This window comes from Arachis stenosperma, chromosome 4 (genome assembly GCF_014773155.1).
Source record: "Arachis stenosperma cultivar V10309 chromosome 4, arast.V10309.gnm1.PFL2, whole genome shotgun sequence".
In the NCBI taxonomy this organism is placed as follows: domain Eukaryota; kingdom Viridiplantae; phylum Streptophyta; class Magnoliopsida; order Fabales; family Fabaceae; genus Arachis; species Arachis stenosperma.
In genome coordinates this window covers 31094861-31116017 of record NC_080380.1, presented here as the reverse complement: position 1 = coordinate 31116017, position 21157 = coordinate 31094861, and the positions used below count along the sequence as shown (strand labels likewise).

At 34.6% G+C, this 21157-nt stretch overlaps 2 protein-coding genes across 2 annotated transcripts; both read left to right on the top strand.

The window, feature by feature from the left end:
- The first annotated feature begins 12540 nt into the window (after positions 1–12540).
- Positions 12541–12906, top strand: LOC130974845 (uncharacterized). The gene has a single exon (XM_057899686.1). It carries the CDS (start codon positions 12541–12543, stop codon positions 12904–12906), a length of 366 nt encoding a protein of 121 aa, XP_057755669.1.
- A 2121-nt stretch (positions 12907–15027) lies between these two features.
- On the top strand, positions 15028–17162 carry LOC130973715 (nifU-like protein 3, chloroplastic). The gene is made up of 4 exons (XM_057898351.1): positions 15028–15280; positions 15434–15554; positions 16460–16758; positions 16898–17162. Exons 1-4 carry the CDS (start codon positions 15221–15223, stop codon positions 17087–17089), a joined length of 672 nt encoding a protein of 223 aa, XP_057754334.1. The 5' UTR covers positions 15028–15220; the 3' UTR covers positions 17090–17162.
- Positions 17163–21157: the final 3995 nt, after the last annotated feature.

The following is a 21157-nucleotide window of genomic DNA, read 5'->3' as shown; positions in this document are numbered from 1 at the left end:
ATACATAAACCTATTCTCCAAAATCTCCCATAAGAGGAGTCATCACAGTTTGTATTATTTAATGGAGATAAAGGTATCTAAACAAAACATATAAACCAAAACATAGCCCCGAGAACAAAGGATCTTCGCAAATCTAGAAGTCTCCAGCATGCCTCAGCGGGAAACATCACGTCCTGCATCTGAAAATCACAAAATCCGCATGGGTGAGAACCAGAGGTCCCCAGCATGGTAACAGCTTCCACATATATAATACATAATAATAGAGGAAAGCCAAAGGCAATCCTAGAACTTCCTCCAGATAATATCAAAGCTTATAAACAAGCTAAACCATATAAGGGCATCTGACTAAAGATTCTTCAGTCTAACTAATACTTCCCTTTCCAATTCCTTCTCACCTCCCAACCACCAGCAGGAGTATAATGTAACAAACACAGTTATATCATACAAAGAATATACAAATAGGAGCAGTTAAGACATTTAGACAATTAGCAAGTAATATGCAGTCAAATAGGCAATCTCAAACAATCCACATAGTATGCATATGATGAATGCCTGTCCCTAGTGGCTGATGATATCATCTTGTCGGTTATAGAGCCAACCCGACAAGTCCTGGTCGCTAACCATTGGACTGTCCCTCTGTCGCGCATCCCCAACTCGAGTTATACTCGTTATAAACTTGATCATAAACATGATCCATATCCATCACCCTCACTGGTGAATATTTCGGGGGCGAGCTCATCCGGGTCTTTCACAGTGCCCGGCCACACTTACGACATAGGGTCACCAGAGTATCAAGTCTCAACCTGGAGCACGTGGTGGCTAGCCACTGCTACTACCCAGGGAAACTCGTATCTCAGATAGTGGAAGTGCAAATCACAATTTTCAATAATTCAGCATAAACATGCATGAATCCTCATCCATGGATCAACATCCATATCAGCCATCCGGCTCACGGTTCAGTCCAGAACCAGCCAATATTCATAGCATACACAGCTATTCCGGCTCACGGTTAAATCCATAACCAGCCAATATTCATAGCATACACAGCTATTCCGGCTCACGGTTAAATCCATAACCAGCCATTTCATTAACAATTATAGCCTTTCGGCCCATGGCATAACAAGCACTTCCACCACCATCCTCCGCATCTCACATAATCATCTTGATCCTCATTGATCATTCATATTTCCCTTGCTTCACCCGCAAGTTAACTCATTCACTAGCCCCTTTTTAATAGCTAGGCATGCCATAATGATTTAAGACATAAATGGTGAGATCGGAGGCTTAGAAGTATGAGATTTGGCTTTTAAAACTCAAAAATCAACTTTGGGATGAAAACAGGGCCACGCGTACGCGCACTCCACGCGCACGCGTGGATGGCCTCAAAATCTCATCGACGCGCAAGCGTCATGCACGCTAACGCGTGGATTACAACTTTGCCAATCGACGCGCACGCGTCAACCACGCGTACGCGCGGGTGTTCTCGTGCCCCAGGCACAACACTGGCACAGTTCTGGCATAACTCTCTGGAAAATGGCTGGGCATTGGGTGCAGCACAATCGGCGCGCCCGCGCACATCACGCGTACGCGTGGATGGCACTTCTCGGAAGATTGGCGCGTACGCGCCAGGTGCGCCCACGCGCAAGGGGTCATTCTGCTAAAAATTTTCTAAGTTAAAAGCTGCAGAATTTCACAAATTTACACCCCAATCTTCCAACGGACATAACTTCCTCATTTTAAATCGTTTTTCACCCGTTCTTCGAACGGTATGGACATCCCGGATCCAATTTCATTTCTAAACAGATTTGGTACAAAACGGAGATCCGTAGTCCAAGTTATGTCCCGTCAAAGTATGCCCAAAAACCATATTTTCATACAAAACCACAATATGCCATTTTCAAAACAAACCATTTTCAACTCTTTTCAAAATCAATCAAAACATGCCAATTTCATCCCCTTTTCTTTGAAATCAATCAAAATATGTCAAATTCAACGTCAAGCCTCCTCAACTCACACATTGACACATTATCACAATATACAAAATCACTATCTCATCATTTTACCCCACTTCACCCAAGTGGCTCAAACCCAAACATATTGACATATCATATACTATTCCTCATGCCAATTTTCAACAACACCAATTCCAATAAACCATCATTGTACATAATCAATATCATACTCACCATCAACATGGTTCAACCCACAATTCAACCATAACCAATCATCAAGCATATATCACAACATGCATACTTCTCATACATCATACCATTAAGGCATCAATAATCATCATCACATATATGACCACATCATATATCTCAATCATTTAACAACATCAACCATTCAATGCCTATCTTAGGGCCTCTAGCCTAAGTATTTCCTACCACATTACATATTAGATACGGGAAACCGAAACCATACCTTAGCCGACTTTTCCAAGCTCCCCCGGAGCACTTTCAAACCACTTATCCACAAGCTCTCAAGGCCTCAACACCTCCAAGAACAGATTTTTCACCACCAAACCCTTTTCAAGCTTTTCAAAGTCACCAATCAAGCTCCAATATCCACACATACACAACCTAAGCCACAACCATCATGCCCATACACAACATCTCAAAACCCAAACATCATGAAATCACAAATTACACTAGGGTTGAGAATCTTACCACACCCAAGGTCCAAGGAGACAAGATTAACCTTCTCCTTCAAGAGAGTTTGGTCCTATAACATCAAAGAACCCAAAATCTCAACATTTCACCCATGAAACTCGAAAATAAGGGCTGAGATTTCGAACAGCAACACGTGGCTTAACTCAAGATTGATTATATGGGTTTTGTAGAGCTCTCCGCGGTGAACGCGTGGCCGCAAACGGGGCGGCAATCGGAGCTCTAGATCAAAAATTATGGTGATTTGAAGATCAACCAAGGGAGAGAACTTGAGAGAGTGTTCTTCCTCCCTTTTTTTCTAATTTCAGCTTGTGTGTGTAACAAATGAGGAGAGAGAGTGCTGAAAACTAGGGTTTTGGTTAAGTTATGTTGGGCCAAGGGCCCACTTTGGGTCCGGTTGGCCCGGTTTGGCCCGTTCGGTCCAATCTTGGTCCGAATTCTATAAAATTGGTACCAAAATTCTCGTCTCAGTCTCCTCTATCACATTTAGCCATAAAAATCACATTTTAGGCTTTCTAGAATAAATTCTCATTTATGGGTTAATTAGCCGATAATTAACCGGGTTTTACAACCGCCATGGCCGCCGCCTTCCCAGCTGCTGCAATGGTTGTTGCTCATCGTGTATGGCTGCTGGAAAAGTCGATGTGGCTGCCAGAACCTCCATCGAATATGTGCTACCTGGCTCGGTTGTTTCTTCGGTAAGTGTTTCCGTTCTGAAAATCTCTTTTAGTCACTATTCTGTTAACTTATGTTGAGGTTTTGAGTTTCGGTTACTATATGTTGTGATTAGAGTTGTGGTGGTTGCTGCAGAAGTAGGTTGGAGTTGAGGTTGCAGCTGCCGAGGTTAGAGGCTGAGAAGAAGGGATTTTGACGCGCTGTATAGCTTTCGAGTTTCGACGAGTCGAGGTAGGGATTTTTCTTATAATTTATTTTATATTACAGAGTTGTTATAAATAAATATTGATGTGAAAAATATATTTCTGTGACTACATTTGTCTTGCGAATGTGGTTGTTTGCTGGACTGAATTACTGATTGCTTGAGTGGTGTGCAGTTGTTGATAAGAAATTGGTTTGTAAAGTTATTTAGTTGATTATTATGAAAAGTAATTTTTCTTGGTTTTGGAGTTAATTTGATAATGTACATGAATCGTCTTTGGAAATGATTTGAGATATGAAAATGAATTGATTTCGGAAGCGGTTTGATTTTGAAAAAGATTTATTATTAGAATTGGTTCGATTTGAAAATAATTTGATATTAGAACTGGTTGAATTTTGAAAAATGATTGAGATTTGAAAATGGTTGAGAAGGGTTTGAGAAATGTTTGGATGGGACCGAAAAATGGTGGCAGAATCCGAGTTTTAGAGGAGATGTTACAGAAATTTTATAAGAATTGGAAGCTTCATTTGAAGTAATTATTTAAAAAGATATAGTTTTAAGGATTATATATTTTATGTTTGATTTATTTCGAAAAGAATGAATTATGTTTTGAATTGGGATTATTTTTGAACGGAATGGGAGGTGTGATGATTATAATTGTTCAATTCGTTCAATGATGATGAGGATGAATTTGATATGAAAATATTTTGTGGGGATCATGGTTATTTACCGCCGATCAGATTTTAAAGAAAATTATTTTGTGGAGATCGTAGTTATTTACTGCCCTCATGTCTGCTGTTTTCCAATTGAAAATGTCTATGGGGATCGAGGTGGTTTACTGCTCATCAGGTGAGGATCATGGTATTGTACCGCTCACCAGTTTTCAAGAGAACGATGTCTGGATTAGCTACCGGAGATGTCGGGTTAGCTTTATAACCGACAGATGAGACTCATCAACCATAGGGCAGACATACATCATATGCATCTGTATGCTTTGTTTGGGTTTGAATTTGTTTTGGTTTGCCTAACTGCTTAATTGTTTTTAACTGCTATCTAAGCTACTTAATGTAACTGCTATCTATACCTGTGCTTTTCTTGTCTGTTTTCCTGTGTTTGTTTTGGTGTGGTGCTTTTGAGATTGAATTTTGGTGCTGAATTGATGATGGTGTTGGTTGATTGCGTGGTAGGTTCTGATTGAGGTTTAGTAAAGTATGAAATATCAAACTGGTTCAGCATAGGCTTAATGAACCTATGTTTGGAACAGGTTAGTCATTCATACTGTTAGAAAACTTTTAAGATTCTTTTATAAGAAAAGTGAGTTTTAGATTTTTGGATACTTAACTGATTTCTTTTAAAAAGGCGTTGAATTTTTGGGTGGTTAAACCGTTGGTTTTTTAAAAGATTCATAAGACAACGATAATCACTGAGCTTGAAAAACAGTTTTCTTATTAAATATCTTCTTATGAAAATTCTTAGACTCCGTGGTGAGACCATGTGGTTAGATTCTCACCCCCTACAATTTTATCTTTTTAGGATGGACGAGGAAGCTTGCAGAGTTTTTTTTTAAGTTCCTAAATATGTTATTTTTGTTTGTATACATATGTTATAGACTTTTTCTCGCCTTTATTATTATAATCTTGTAAGAGAGATAGGAGTCGTGACTGTAATAACATGTATGTATATAATATTTGTAAGTTATTTGAGTAAGTTTTGTATATATGTATATGCCTGTTTATTTTCAGTTAAAAAGTATTTCCATTTTTATTAAAAAGAAAAAAGCGATACAATTTTGAGTCAAAGGCTCCTATTTTATTATTAAGTATATGAAGTCGTCGTAATACTTCTTGCTATCAGAGTAGCGCATCCGGAAGCGTGACATTCTGATAATGAGCGTGTTACAACAGTGGCAAGGTTAGGACAACCCCACATAAGTACAGGCTTAGTTTTTATACAAAAACTAAGGTCTTAGTCCTACCCATTGAGATTTTTACTTTTAGCCCTTTTAAGTTTCGTACGTTTGTTGATATTGAGTAAAACAATGTCATTGATGAAAATTTACTATTTGGTAAGCTAAATTGAAATAGTGTCATAAAATCCTGTTTCAATGAAGTAGTTTGATAAAGGTCACAATTTTAACCAACATTTTGTGAAATATAGATTATATAGGAGAGGTTGTTAGAAAAGAAGAGGCTAGGGAGATGATTACACGCACAAGAGAGGAAAGCAAGCATATCACGCTGCAGTTGGAGGACCTAGAGTAATGTTTATTTTAGTTATAAACTTTTATTTGCATTTGTGACCTTAATGCCACAGTTAAGAAGGTGTATCACATCTCAAGATTGCTATCAAAATAGTTTTATGTGTTTCTGTCCCATAAAATCAAGTGTACATTATTCGAGGAATTAGTGGACTAAGTCCTTCCTTACCTTAATCGAGTTGATGGGTAACTTTTCATCTTGGTGGTTCAACTTTTTAAGACCAATGTGTACCTGAATTTTATCAATATTCAAAGCACTTACTATGTCTCTAAAGTTTACTTCAATCTAAATCTCCTGAGGTGACTAACTTCAAGAAAAGATATGTTTCATGTTGCTAAAAGTGTCATTTGAATTTGGTGCTAAAATCTAAAATATATTTTATAAGAGGAAATGAAATTATAGAAACATTTTATTTGCCGCTTAGATTGGTAGTGGATATTGTGTCCTGTTAACAAAGAATTACTCAACTTCAAACGCAGCCGTAATACTCTGCCACAGATGAGATCAATGCAGGCATTGTCTCAATCAAGACTATAGAGGAGGTTTTGAATATGACTGAGGTGAGGTCATTATATAATTACTTAGTTAAGTAAATATTTTTTAATTGATTTCGAAGCAATTTGTTAGGAAACCTCTTGCTGGATTGTTGGCAATATTGTGTCTCCGGAGGTTGGTAAGAATGACTGGTCTTATACATCGTGTAAGTCATGCGCAAAGAAGGTTGTAAAGAGTAAAGATAGGTATTGGTGTGACTACTGCAGGTGTGTAGGTTTCAAGGCTACGATGAGGTTAGTCGTTAGGAGAGCTATTATTAATTTTTGTTATCCTGTTATTAATATTATTAGTCAGAGAATAATAGCGGACTTTGAGTATAGTTGGATGTGGTGTTGTTAAATTTTTAGAGGATAGATTCTACTGACATGTTGCTGCAGGTATAGACTACATGTAATTGTCACTAAACTGGTTGTATTAAACTATTTGTGTAGAACAAAGAGGCAGAGCAGGTGGTGGGAAAGGCTGCTGACAAAGTGAAGGAGATATGTGTAAGTAAAATGTAATTGATTTAAAATTTCTTTGGTAATGTCAACCATGTATGTTTTCGTGACAAAGTTAATATTGTACATGTAAGAAATGGGGAAAAGGAGACTTATACCCAAAGTTTTGGAGACCATTTTTGACAAAAGGTTCTTATTCAAATTGAACATTACAAACAAGAATATAAATGTCATCGAGGGGTGTATAGTGTCACCAAACTTTCTAATGACGAGTGCCTCATGTCCAGTTTTGGATGTGCCAACTCTTCTTGCAATGCTTCTGTAATTATGGTTTGTCTTAGTATTATTAAACCTCGAGTTTGTTCTTGAGATTGCTATTATAGAAACTCATGCTTTGTCACTTCTTTGATGCGTTTTCACCTCACCGTCTAACCTATTCTCCCCATCTTGTGTCTTTTCAAGTCGAATGATCAAACACCATTGTCATCCGCTGCTTATCTATTCTCATGGAGAAATCATATAATTTCGTCTACGCTCCCTTCCGGCAGTTCCGTCTGTGTTTCCTTGTAGCAGTTCCGTCTGAGTTTCTTTGTGGAAGTTTCGTCTGTGTTTTCTTGTGATAGATCTGTCTGCACTTCCTTTCAACAGTTCCGTTCCTTCCGGAAGTTCCATCTGTGTTTTTTTCTGCCAGTTCCGTCTGCGTTTTCTTGTGGCAGTTCCGTCTGTGTTTCTTTGTGGCAGTTTTGTTTGCGTTTCCTTGTGGCAGTTCCGTCTGAGCTTCCTTCAGACAGTTCCGTCTACGCTTCCTTTCGGCAGTTCCGTCTACGCTTTCTTTTGGCAGTTATGTCTGCACTTCCTTCTGATAGTTTCATCTGCAGTTTCTTCAAGTAGTTACGTCTGCACTCGTTTTATCAGTTTATGCATTTTTTTTATTTCGTTGTTTTAAGCTTAGGTTGTCACTTGAGTTTGAGGGGGGGGGGGTGTTAGAGTATAATTAGGATCAATTAGCATTATTTAGTATATTTGAATATTTATTATAAGATATTACGTCTTTATTATTTCGATTCTCTTAGCACCTATACATACCCTTCTATATTGTATCATTCCGATACCATTTGAATATACACAAATCTTTTCTCTACTGCTCTCTCTTACCCTTTTTAACAGTCTCAATTATAAAAATATATATAATATATATTAATTGAAATCAACAGTTAAAATTACTAGAACACTGATATTCCAAAATTATATATATATATATATATATATATATATATATATATATATATATATATATATATATATATATATATTGGCATAAACACTCATAGGAGAAATTAGTACTGGAGGATCCACCAACTCGTAAGCAGAGAAGCACACATGGATTGTAGAACGCTTGAGCACAGGACGATTGTCCGATTCAAAAGAGATTGGCAGTGAACTGCCTGATCCATAGCAGGTTGGCAATGAATCGCCCGGTTCGTGGTGGGTTAGCAATGAATCGCCTGGTTTGCAGCAGTCTAAATCAGAGGCGGATTTAGGGTGGACCAGCATGGGCCATGGCCCCTGCTAAATTTTTAAAACTTAAAATATATTTGATATAACATCTAAATATTTTAACAATATACTTTTTAGTTCAATGGTTAAAGGGAGACAATTTATATTCCAAAACATGGGTTCAAATCTTGTTTCATGCATTTTAAATTTATTTTCTTTTGTTCTTTCAATTTTTTTTTTTGTAATTCTTCTATCTATTATTATATAAAAATACTTTAGTTTTTATAATAATTCCTAATTGAATGTAATAAGAAAATATATACATAACAATAAATTAGATTAAATTTTATTTTTTATGATATTAAAATCAAAATATATTGAGTGAATTATTTATTAATATGAAGATATCTTATATATTATATTCATTAATTTATTTTAAATACATATATTAAAAGTATTAGAGAAACAAATTTATATTATTTATGTTATATCTTTTATATTAAGTATAAAAATTAGAATTTTATGAAAAAAACTGATAAAAATGATTTTTTTAAAATTAATTTTAGTTTAGAATAATATTAAAATATATAATTATTTTTTTATTAAAACTTTTAGTTTTAATATAGCACTTTTAATTTTTTGTTTCTGCCCCTCTTTATAAGATTTCTCAATTCGCCACTGGTCTAAATGCAGGTCCAGTCATAATTTCTAAGGTAGCGTTTGTTTGCGAGACAGAGACCAAGAGACGGAGACAGAAATAAGTATTAGTATTGTGCAAGGTTCTGAAAATCAAACCGGTCATTGAACCGTTTAAATCACTTTAACCGTGGTCTAATCGGAAAAACCGTTTTATAATAAAATAATAAATAAATTATAAATAAATATAGTCTAACATAAAATTTAAAATGTCTTCCAAATATAAAATACCTCATCAACCAAAATCTAATATAACCTTTAATTTCATCATTATCAACAATTTATTATTCATTAGTCATTATATCACTATTGAACTCATTAAGATAGTTACAAAATAAAAAAAATTAATTAACCAAATCAATAACAAATATTTGGTCATCTACTAATAGCTAAGCTCAATATTATAGCATGACAACATAAATCTAACATGACCATTCTGCATCACCAACAGCCAATAATGTAACCAGAAATTGTCCAGTCTCAAGAGCAAGATACCAAGTCATCATTGAATCAGATGAGAATCCAAAACCTGTTGAACAACTTGGGGATTGATTTCACAGACAAGTCTTCACAAAACAAGAGGGAGATCAACCTTACCTTAGATGTCCATGATAGAGGAAGTGGCTTCAAGGGTATAAGGGTCTTCAAAAACACCAAGAATGAGAGATAATATATGAAGTAAAATAGCATTAGAATATAGGTTATCCTTCACAATTCAAGTTTTAGTTTGGCATATCCCATCTATCTAACAAAGTTTCAGCAAAATTTTAACAAAGTTTCAGCATATTCTTAACAAAGAGTAACAAATTTTTCCAAATCTTTCTGATGTTAAGCATATTAGAAAAAGAAACCCAACTTTCAGGAGCCAGTAACAAAATCATGAAATTTGAACAAGATCAAATACAGACCAAAAATAGAACAACACTCACAGAGCCAGAAATCAAGAACAATAATCACAACATATTAAACAAAGCCAAAAATCTATAACAATCGACAACTAAAATTTAATTACAGTAACAAATAATCACCCTAAATCCTAAAATCAATAAATCTATCAACAAAAATTCAAAAAGCAGCAGATTCAAAAGTTAAAAAACACTAAAACAACAGCAGCATCATAACAAGTGACATGACATTCAGAAATAAAAAATAGATCAACAGAGCAAGTAGTTAACTTATAGTGGTGATATCACTCAGATGCATGTCAATACAAAATAAAGAAGACACAAAACAGCATCACAGCAACACACAAAACAGCAACACTGCAGAATCAGAGCTCATTCAATAAAAAATCACAACACAAAAGAATAGCAACACAATAGAACTAGAGCTCATTAGTAATCAAATAATCATTCAATAAAAAATTAAAACACGAAACATTCAAATAATCAATAATCAAATAATCATTGAACATGGCATAAATAAAAAACCCAGAAGAAGTTAGCAGTGAACTGACCTTCGAAGCCTCGGGTTGTTTTCTTTGTTAAGCTTCTTCTCTCTGAACTCGAAGGAAGAAAATTGGAATGGAGAAGGATTTTTCTTTTGAGAAGTCTGAGAAGAGGGGCAGAATTGTGACGGAGACAAAGGCTAGGCAACGAACACGACTCAGAAGACGGTGGTGGGTTGGAAGAACCTGTGGCGACCAGACGAAGATGATGGTGCCTGAGCGCGTGATGGACGGCAGCAGGAGCGCGACGGAGTAGATGAATACCAGGGACTGACGCACCGAGCTCGAGGAATAAGAAGCTGTGATTCTTGAAGGAGGAAGAAGCACAGACGACGATGGTAGTGCCTGAGCGCGATGGACGGCGGCAGTCCTTGCAGCGGTGGTGGAGAAGCTAGGGTTTCTTGTTTCAACTTCCTCTTTTGATTTGGGGAGAAGTTGTTAGGTTAGGGGTTTGGAATGAAGACTGAAGGTAAAGGGAAGGGAGGTCATCCGTGCGGGAACCAAAACGACACAGTTTCATCCAAATCGGCCGGTTCTGGTTCTGGTCTGACCAACTGGTTCTCAGCCGGTTCAACGGTTTGTTAGCGGTTTTTTTATTAGCGGTTTCACATTGTTAACCGGATTGTTAATACTGTCGGTTCATAGTTTGACTGGTTTGATTGGTTTGACCGGTCGGTCCGGTCTGATTTTCGAAACCATGGTATTGTGTTTGGTGTAGAAGTGTACAAATCTGATTTATGTCTCAGTATTTTAATTAATAACCCTAACTCCCAAATCCAATTTCATTTTTCTCAACATGCAACCCTAACCCCCTTTCTCCTCTCCTCTACCCTTTCTTCTCTCCTTTCCCGTGAAGGACTCGTCTAGTCGTACTTGCTGCCGGTAGCACCTCCAAGGGTTCGAACGCCGACGACGCGTCTCCAATTCTCCATCAGTTCACCTTCGTGGCACCAGTTTCTCCCCAAGGTTTATGACGTTGTTGCCGTTTGCACGCCTGTGGGTTTGCGTTGCCACCGTCGCCACCGTCTCGAAGTTGTGTCTCTGGTCTCCGCTGTTTCTCTCTCAACGGACCTGGTATCATCTGTCAATTTACCTTATTTGCTTATTAATTTTGTGAAGTTCAAAGTTGATAATTTCGTGTAGCATTTTTTATTCCCTCATTTTCTGATTTGTGAATCTCTCATTTTCTGATTTGGCCTCATATGGATGAAAATGTGTAAATCCCCATTTTCTGATTTGAGATTTTCCCTGATTTGCTTAAAATTGCTGATTTGTGCTTCATCAATTGTTGAAAATTTATGAAGTTGTGATAGCCGACTACTGATTTGCCCTCATTTGCTTTATATTTCTGATTTCTATGTCATCTTTTTTTTAAGATTTGTGAAATTGTCATTGCTAAATGTTGATTTCATCGTTTGTTAATTTTATAAATTTTTTTACCTTATTTGTGCTTGTTAATTGCTGATTTGTGAATTTGTGATTGTTAATTTTATAAATTTATTTATGATAATTATTATATACAAAAACAAAGATGACTTGAGAATTATTTACCATAATTATGTTCCTATTATCACTTTTTTTCCTTATCAGAATTAATGCACATTGGTGTGATATCTTGAATTGGGAATGTATTCTCTCAAACTGATTTGTCTGATTGACAAGATTAAGTATGATCTGGTGTTGTATTACTATTTATTGATCGCTGTTTTAACTAGCTATTCAATCTGAAATCTACAAGAAAATTTGTTTTGATTAGCTATTAAATCATTTTAGTTGGACTAGTTGAATCAATCTTGTGTTGTGTTACTATTTCTTGATCGCTGTTTTGATTAGCTATTCAATCTGAAATCTGCAAGAAAATTTGTTTGGATTAGCTATTAAATAATTTTATTTGGACTAGTTGATTGAATCTTGTATTGTGTTACAATTTCTTGATCGTTGTTTTGACTAACTATTCAATTTGAAATCCGTAAGAAAATTTGTTTTGATTAGCTATTAAATAATTTTATTTGGACTAGTTGATTCAATCTTGTGTTGTGTTACTTTTTCTTGATCGCTGTTTTGATGTTTGCTTACTCTTAAATGTATAGCAGCCTAGTTAACAATGGCTTCCACAAGTAGAAGATCTATAAGTGGTTCATACGGCAGCGACAATGTAACGGGCGAACATTTTTGTGAGTGTGGTTTAAGAGCTCCGTTACAAGTCTCAAATAGCATTGCCAACCCGGGTAGAAAGTATTATGCCTGTCCTGTAAAACGATGTGGATGGTTTAAATGGGCAGATCCAAGTATCCAACATTCTGAAGTTGGAGATGATCGCTCTTGTCAACTGAATTCCAATTTGAAGTCAATTGAACGAGATAAAAATCTGCATACTGATGTTATGTTTCTGAAATTGTTAGCGTTCCTTCGACTTGTTATTTCTATAGTCTGTGTTGTATTGGTCATAATATTGTTGTTTAAGTTGTAGTTTAACCTTTGAATTGAAACAAGCAAATGATAAATTGTGTAAATTATTTTGAGAACATGTTTCAGTATGTGTATAAACTTATTTTTAGTCAAATTCGCATGTAACGTGCATTTTATTATTGAAGAACGTTGTTTTAGGATAGGGGTTTCGTATGGGACAAATAATTCTTCCACTTGGTAAATGATTATTCTTTGTTATGATCCCAAGTTCTGAATGGGACAGATGATGACAAAGAATTATTAGAAATTTCATTAACATGATCATGACAAATCCGTGTTGTTAGTTGCATGTCTTACCATTATTAAACTTGTTTGAGAAGAGAATTCTGATCTATAGGCTAGGAGCCATTGCTTAATAATTTTCAACTGCTCCATTTCTTCCTAGCAAAGTCATTATATAAAAAAAACGCATAAACATTAAAATAAATCTAACACTTCAAAATGCAAAATCTGCTATATCTTCTTAGAACCAAAAACAAGAATAAAAAACTGGAATCAAAAGACATGCAACTCTATTTACTTCTCAATTTTAATTAAGTTTCAATTGGAAATCAAAGCAGAAAATACAATAAAAATGATAATATCAATTTCTCTCTCTTATTTCATAAGCTGAAAGTGACTTTTTCAGGTACTTTAAGCAAATTAAAGTCTTCCAAAAGGTAAAAAAAAAAAAAAGATTTGGTAATTAAAATATGAAATGGTTCACACTTGACACAAATAACTGTGCCGTCATTATCACCTAAGCCATATCAAGCATATTTATATGATATCATGTACATTCAACAATTTTACTTATCAGTTTAGAGAACAAACATTCTTCCACTCAAATAGATATGTTAAGAATTGTAGCCTAACTAACAATAGCTCTAATATATAAACCAAAATACTGATATAAAGATGCATCTATTGTGGTTTGAAGATGCACTAATCCACAAGTATTAAACCAAACAGAGACATGGAAACTCATTAAAATGGCCAAACTTAATCACTGACCCTGGTATCAAACTGACCAAACTTAGCAACTGATCATAGATTGTTCAGTTCTAGTTCTTACGAGACAAAAAAGGAAGTAAACATCATAAACTCATGCTGTTATAAAGCTTAAATAAATGGGTTAGTCAGCTTGGCTTTCGTTCTCGTCAAAGAAACTTTCATAGATTAGGGCATGACAGAAAAGATGAAAAGAACAAATCCACAGATTAGGGCACGACGGAAAAGATGAAAAAAATCAGTAAATTAAACAATTTTTGTATAAAACTAACCTAGGTCAAAGCAGTTAGGACGAGGAGTTGATGGTTGGCGTCAATAGCAACCGGGGAGAGGCGACAACTTCATTCTTTGATTTTCCTGTGAAGGAGAAAAAGAGGAGATGAGAAGATGGGGGTTACGAAAATGAAATTGCAAGCGGCAAATCACTTACCTAGCGGTGGCGAGGCTAGCGACGAGGCAATGGCTGTTCTTGAGACGGTGCTTCAGAGGTTGCAGTGGCTGTTCTAAAGAAGAATGAGAAGATGGAGTCACGAGGGAAGAATGAGAAGATGGAGTCACGGGAGTTGATCAAGAAGCCCTAATTTACATTAAGGGTAATTTTGAAATTATTGAATTAGAATTGGGCAATTTAGGTACAAATTATAATTAAAATTTCTGTCCCCGTCTTAAAAATTTTTTGTCTCTAGTGTTCCTACTTTTTGGCGGTATTGAAATTTTGAAGCCAGAAACAAAAATTTAAGTACTAATCTCTAGCTCAACTAACATAATATTGAGTCTCTATCTTCTCGTCTCAATTCCAGTCTCTACAAACAAATGCTACTTAACTGAACCAGTTAAATTTCTGCTTCATGGGTATTTCAGTCAAACTGCCTGATACGGTCTGATTATAACAGCTATGCTCCAATGTACTTCGACAAAAATAGAAACCTCCCCAGCACCCTGAATTTTTGGCAAGATGAATTTAATGCTTTTGGGCATAAAACTTGGGTTTGAATCATAGCACATGGGTGATCCAATCTTAACAACCACCCGTGTGTTTGAGTTCTGTCCACAAACTTGGCCATATTTTAAGTCCAACAAAAAGAAAAAACTTGGCCACATTTTTATTTTATTTTATTTTATTTCACTTTTCATTATCATCATGGAGCGTCATCAGAAACAAAATCAACTTGAACCAATCAATTGCTGTGTACCAGTATCAACCATCCAAAGGCCACTGCTGCTGCAAAAACATAAGAACTTAAACTAATTCCTTTAACTCCATTCAAAACAAGATGAGACAATTGTATGTTACCATAACCTTATGGTAGCTTTTACTGGTTGCAATGCTTTGTGCAACTCATCATACATTATTATTATTCTCTAACCCGTGTTGTTTCCTTAAGGTACTTTGTTTCCTTCTTCTGAGAAATTAAGGAATTCTATTCATTGAATTATGCCATCTTTACAAAATTCTTAGGTGGATTATATTGCTATGTTTGTTGTGTTTATGTGACTCAAAATTTTGCACCTATTTTTATTCTTAATTTTATTTTCAGAATCGAGTTTCAAATGGCAGAGGATTTTCTTCAAATGAGAGTTGTTTTGTTAGAGGTCACCAAATGGACATCAAACAATATTTTGGACTTATATCATCCCGTTCTCCACGGAACAAAGCAGGTGCTACTACTCTCTTTTCATGTCAATGCATTCTTCTAACTAATTCATCAATTTGAACACCATTTATTGGATTACATTTATTAATACACTAGACCCATTAGGGGTTATTAGAGGGTTAGTTACTTGATTAGCTTATAGATAAGCGATTTATCCATTTGTAAATCAATAGGGCTAGCTGTGGAACCTGTATCTATGGGTAGGATCGGCTTCAGGTATCGAGCATATCCTATCATCCAACTCGCACCCTCAATATATAATGTGAATGTACATAAAAATACATATACATATGACGAGCCAGTAAAAAATTTGAACTTAAATTCTTGTCTTTTGCACAAATACTTAGTACCACCAAACTAATAATTCAATTTGCTAATCATAGATAAAATAATAGAGGAATGCTAGGGGATTAGCAAGTTTTGTGATTTGTAGCCATCAATTAGTCCGTATTAATATTTTTAATGGTGTGATATTATATCTAATGGTATGGAATTATTCACTTTTCTTTTGCTGGTTAAGTGCTGGCCAAATTTAAATAAAAGTACTGGTCCCTAAACTTTTTCAAAATGATATTTGATATTATGAAATGTCTGGAAAGACTAATATCGTCTTTGAGTGAAGATAATTTGTTGTGCGGATCGGTTCGGGTACAATCGGGTTGCAAGATTTAGAGTGCGGGAATGGTTCAGGTTGAGGAGTTTAAGCCTGCGAGTAGGGCTAGGACTTAGGACAGAGCTTATAATCTACCATACCCTAATCATTGTCACCCCTATAAACCATAATAGATTTGTGGATTGATTAGAATTCAAGAGGTTGTATCAACAAGGACTAATGTTTACATGGATGAATAATGTGTAGCAAAAAAAAGTATATAGTTGATTGAGTTGATTCACAATTGAATGTTGTAGGAAGAGTTGTATCCCCAAGCTGTGTGCTGCCATTGACAGAAGAGAATGTGGAGAAGGTTTTGGATGAGGTTAGACCTGGCTTGATGGCTGATGGAGGGAATGTGGCTTTGCACGAGATAGATGGCCTTGTCGTCGTCCTCAAGCTTCAAGGAGCATGTGGCTCGTGTCCTAGCTCGGCCATGACATTAAAGATGGGAATTGAGACTCGCCTTCGCGATAAGATTCCAGAAATCATGGAAGTGGAGCAGATTGTGGACGCCGAGACTGGCCTCGAGTTAACAGAGCAAAATGTTGAGAGTGTATGAATCTAAACTTCTTGCATCATTTATAGAATTTGCGTACTCATTGAAAGAATCAAGTTTGAGCATAGGGCTAACAAGTTCTAAAGAGTTTTTCATGATGAAAAATACTTAGTCTATGATATTATTTGTTTTTCAGGTTCTTTCTGAAATTAGGCCATACCTTGTTGGCACTGGGGGAGGAATATTAGAGCTTGTTAAGATCGATGATTATGTTGTCAAAGTTCGGCTAAGTGGACCGGCGGCCGGAGTTATGACGGTTCGCGTGGCGCTAACGCAAAAGTTGAGAGACAAGATACCTTCTATTGGAGCTGTGCAGCTAATAGACTGATGTAAGAAACATACAAGTTCTTGTATACTTTGAACTTTTGTTACAAGATCAAAATGGAACTAATTCATACAAAGAGCATGTAAATTTCTGTTTTGGAAAAGAAAATTAGTGTCAAAATCATACATGAATTAATGTTAGCATTCTCAATTTACATCATAAGATTTATGCAAGTGCGACTGTGTGAGTAACATGCAGAATTTAAATTCATATATGACATTTGATTTATACATAAAATGAAACACAGTTCACTTCAAGACAACCAAACTAAAGAAAGTCTTCTAGATAATTGATGTAACTTCTCAGAATAAGAATTAGAAATGATTTTATGGGGTCAAGGAAAATAATTTATAAATATAGATTCTAGTTAAAGAACCTTGCAATAATGTTGCAAAGCACACTGAAAATTTGGTAATTGGTAAAATGTATACAGCTTTTGAGGGGTTCATAATGCACGATGATACTATGTTAATATCAATGACAAGGTGTGGTTTCCAAATATCTGATCTCAATTCATTTTTTATTTTGACGAATGACATTAATTCATTTCAGTGGCATAAAAGGGTAGATTGTTTATGATTTAGAAAATAAAATAGAGATATATTCAGTTCAACAAGGAGTTTAATTTTGATTGAATGACTATGTAAAATATTTTATATATATCAAAATTAAATTCTCAACAAATATTCAATTTAGTAAAATCCATTAATCAATCCTTTTTAATCATATGTATTATTATAATATCACAAACTCACGCAACACTTTCAGAATTTCTATCTATTATTTGGTCTCAACCAAATTTTAAACTCCCTGTGGTCACTGGTCACTCAAAAGACAAATAAATGGTTATTGTATCAAGGCCTCGAGCACTCCAATCAATACTCTTACTCCAGCAGCTCTCTCAAACGCGCATTGTACAGTACCCAATTAATCCATCAACGACAAGGTGTTGGAGGAATCTGCAATCACAATCAAAGCCTCATCTGCGGGCTTCGCATGGGCTCCAAGAGAGGGGAATTTGGTAGCGAACATAGTGGCAAAAATGAAGAGCACTGATGCTCTTCCAAGCAATTGGAGCAGCAATTCATCTGCCAACAGGGCTTCAAGCACTCTTCTAGCGAGCAACCGACCACTACTAGTGTCCAAATTGAATTTTAATTATGGAGTTTTATTTCTTACTCAAATTTTTATTCATTAGTTATTTTATTTTTTATATTTATAGTAAATATTAAATGTAAAGAAGAAAAAAAATATTGATTGTTATCTATTTTTTTATTTATTATTGTAAACCGTATCTACTTCTTTTAAGAAACCATAACTAAATTTACATATTTTTAATATTTGTATTTGCATCGGTTGTCTGAGTGCTTTTTTTTATATTATAATTATTTTGATATCCATGTTAATCACAACAATAATTTTTAAAAGAATATGTTATTAATGAAGTATTTTTTAAACCAAAAATAAGGAGTGTTATTTATCATTTAACAATACATTTCAGACTTTTTTTTAGAGACTTATTTAATAATTTTTTAAATAATTATGTTATTTTAAATTGAAAAAATACAGATCTGATGATGTCAGAAGTCCAAATAAAAGATATTGCACTTGTAAAAATTAAAAATTTGCTCCAATCAAATGGCAAGTCATTGAAAGAATATTGTGAAATGCTATATTTTCCAAAAAATTTGGTGTCCAGCTTAAAAGACAGAATTATAATGGAAGATAGAGTTGAACTTTGACGTTAATGCTCTTGTAAGTGAACTAGGTGGATATTTAGAAAAGCTAATTGATGAGCAGAAATTTGCATACGATCAAATAACTGGTGTTGTTAGCGGTAATATGGGTAAACTTTTCTTCTTATATGGTCAAGGTGGTTGTGAGAAAATATTCTTATAGTCAACTATATCATGCTCAATTAGGTCTAAAGGAGGTATAGTTTTAAATGTTGCTTCAAGTGGGATTGCTGCACTTTTGTTGCCTAATGGAAGAACTGCACATTCAAGGTTTAAAATTTCTTTGACCATAAATGAAGATTTTTTGTGTAGCATTAAACAGGGAAGTCCTCTTTCAAGGTTAATAACTAAGGCCAAATTAATTATATGGGATGAAGCTCCAACGATAAGTAAGTATTGTCACGAATCTTTAGACAAATGTCTCAGAGACATCTTGAGGTGCTCAGATTTGTATAATGCTCATTTGTCATTTGGAGGTAAAGTTATTGTTCTCGAAAGAGATTTTAAATAAATTTTACCTATAATTTTCAGAGGCTCAAGGCAAGATATAATTCAGTCTTCTATTAATTATTTATATTTGTGGCATAACTGTAAGGCTCTGAAGCTTACAAAAAATATGAGATTGTCAGAAATTTTGCAGAATGGCTACTCAAAATTAGTGATGGTTTGGCTGGTGATACAACAAATGGTGAATCGATCATTCATATACCATCTGACATTTTGGTTAAGAACTCTGAGACAGCTTTGGATGACCTCATTGATTTTGTGTATCCAGATATGTTATTCAATTTATCCATTGAAAATTATTTCAAGGATAGAGCAATTCTTGCACCAACTCTGGATTGTGTCATTGATGTCAACAACAAGATGACTGCAGAGTTACCTGGACAAGAAAGAGTCTACTTATGTTCTGACTCTGTGTGCTGAGGAGAAAAATATGGAATTTGAGTTAGATACTTTCTCGCCGGAGATTTTAAATGGAATAAACTGTTCAAGTCTACCGCCACACAAGTTGGTTGTGAAGGTTGGTGCTCCTGTCATATTGCTGTGGAATATAGACTAAACTAATAGTTTGTGCAATGGAACGAGAATACAAGTTAGAAGAATGGAAAATCATGTGATAAAAAGCAAGACTTTAACCGGTAATAAATTTGAAAGTATTGTTCTTATCCCAAGACTGAATTTAATTCCAAATAATGAAACATTACCAGTCAGTTTTCAAAAAAGACAATTCCCAATTACTATGTCATTTGAAATGACAATAAATAAGTCTCAAGGACAAACTCTATCGAAAGTTGAAATATACCTTCCAAGGCTAATTTTCACCCTTAGTCAATTGTATGTTGCGTTATCAAGGGTAATGAATAAAGATGGTTTGCGAGTACTGTTGCAAGATCACGGGCACTTAGAAGATAATTGCATGATGAATGTGGTATATAGAGAAGTTTTTGATAGCATATAATGAAAAGGTAATAACAAAATCTCTTACTTAAATTTATTTATTTACTAAAATGTATTACTATCTATTAAAGAAATTGACAAATTCTAGGTGCTAATGGATAATGCATTCTTATTGTACATTAATAGTTTGAGAATATTAAAATTATCATAAGAATTCGTATTATTTTATTCTCCTGATAAACAATTTTATAATTATGTTAATCATATAATTTTATATACTAACATTGATATAATGTTGTTTCAGGTATATATTTTGCAGGCATCAAAGGATAGTGTTGAGTTGTTATTCAGTGGGTTTAAATTATTTATTGTTTATTGTAGAACTTTCTGCATTAGGATTCTCTATTAATTTGTTTTCATTTTGAGCTGATTTTGATATGTTCTTACTTCGCAGTAAACCAACATATAAAACTTTGTTAGTGGATTTAAGTATTACTAGATTATTTATGGTCACATTGAGTATATGTGTTTGATTTATTGAAGAAAGTAGATTACTAATATTGGTTAATAACTATTTTACAGTTAATACAATTAACACTATATTAAGAAAAAAAAACAATACGTAACATGTTATTTTTTTATTAATTAAAAAATTATAGTTCAAATTAATTTTAACACAACAAGTTAAAATTATAATTTTAATCTTATCACATGCATGACATGGATTATTACACTTGTTATATTTTTAATTCTAAGTGTTGAGTTTAGAACACAATAAATTTATTAATAATGATAAACATCTATTTTTGGTTGGGTTAAAAATCCAAAAATTATTTGATGTATGTTTTATTATTGTCAGTTCAAATTACTCTTTATTTAAAAAGTCCAAAAGGATTAAAAGCCAGCAACTCAACAAACTATTGATGAAATAATA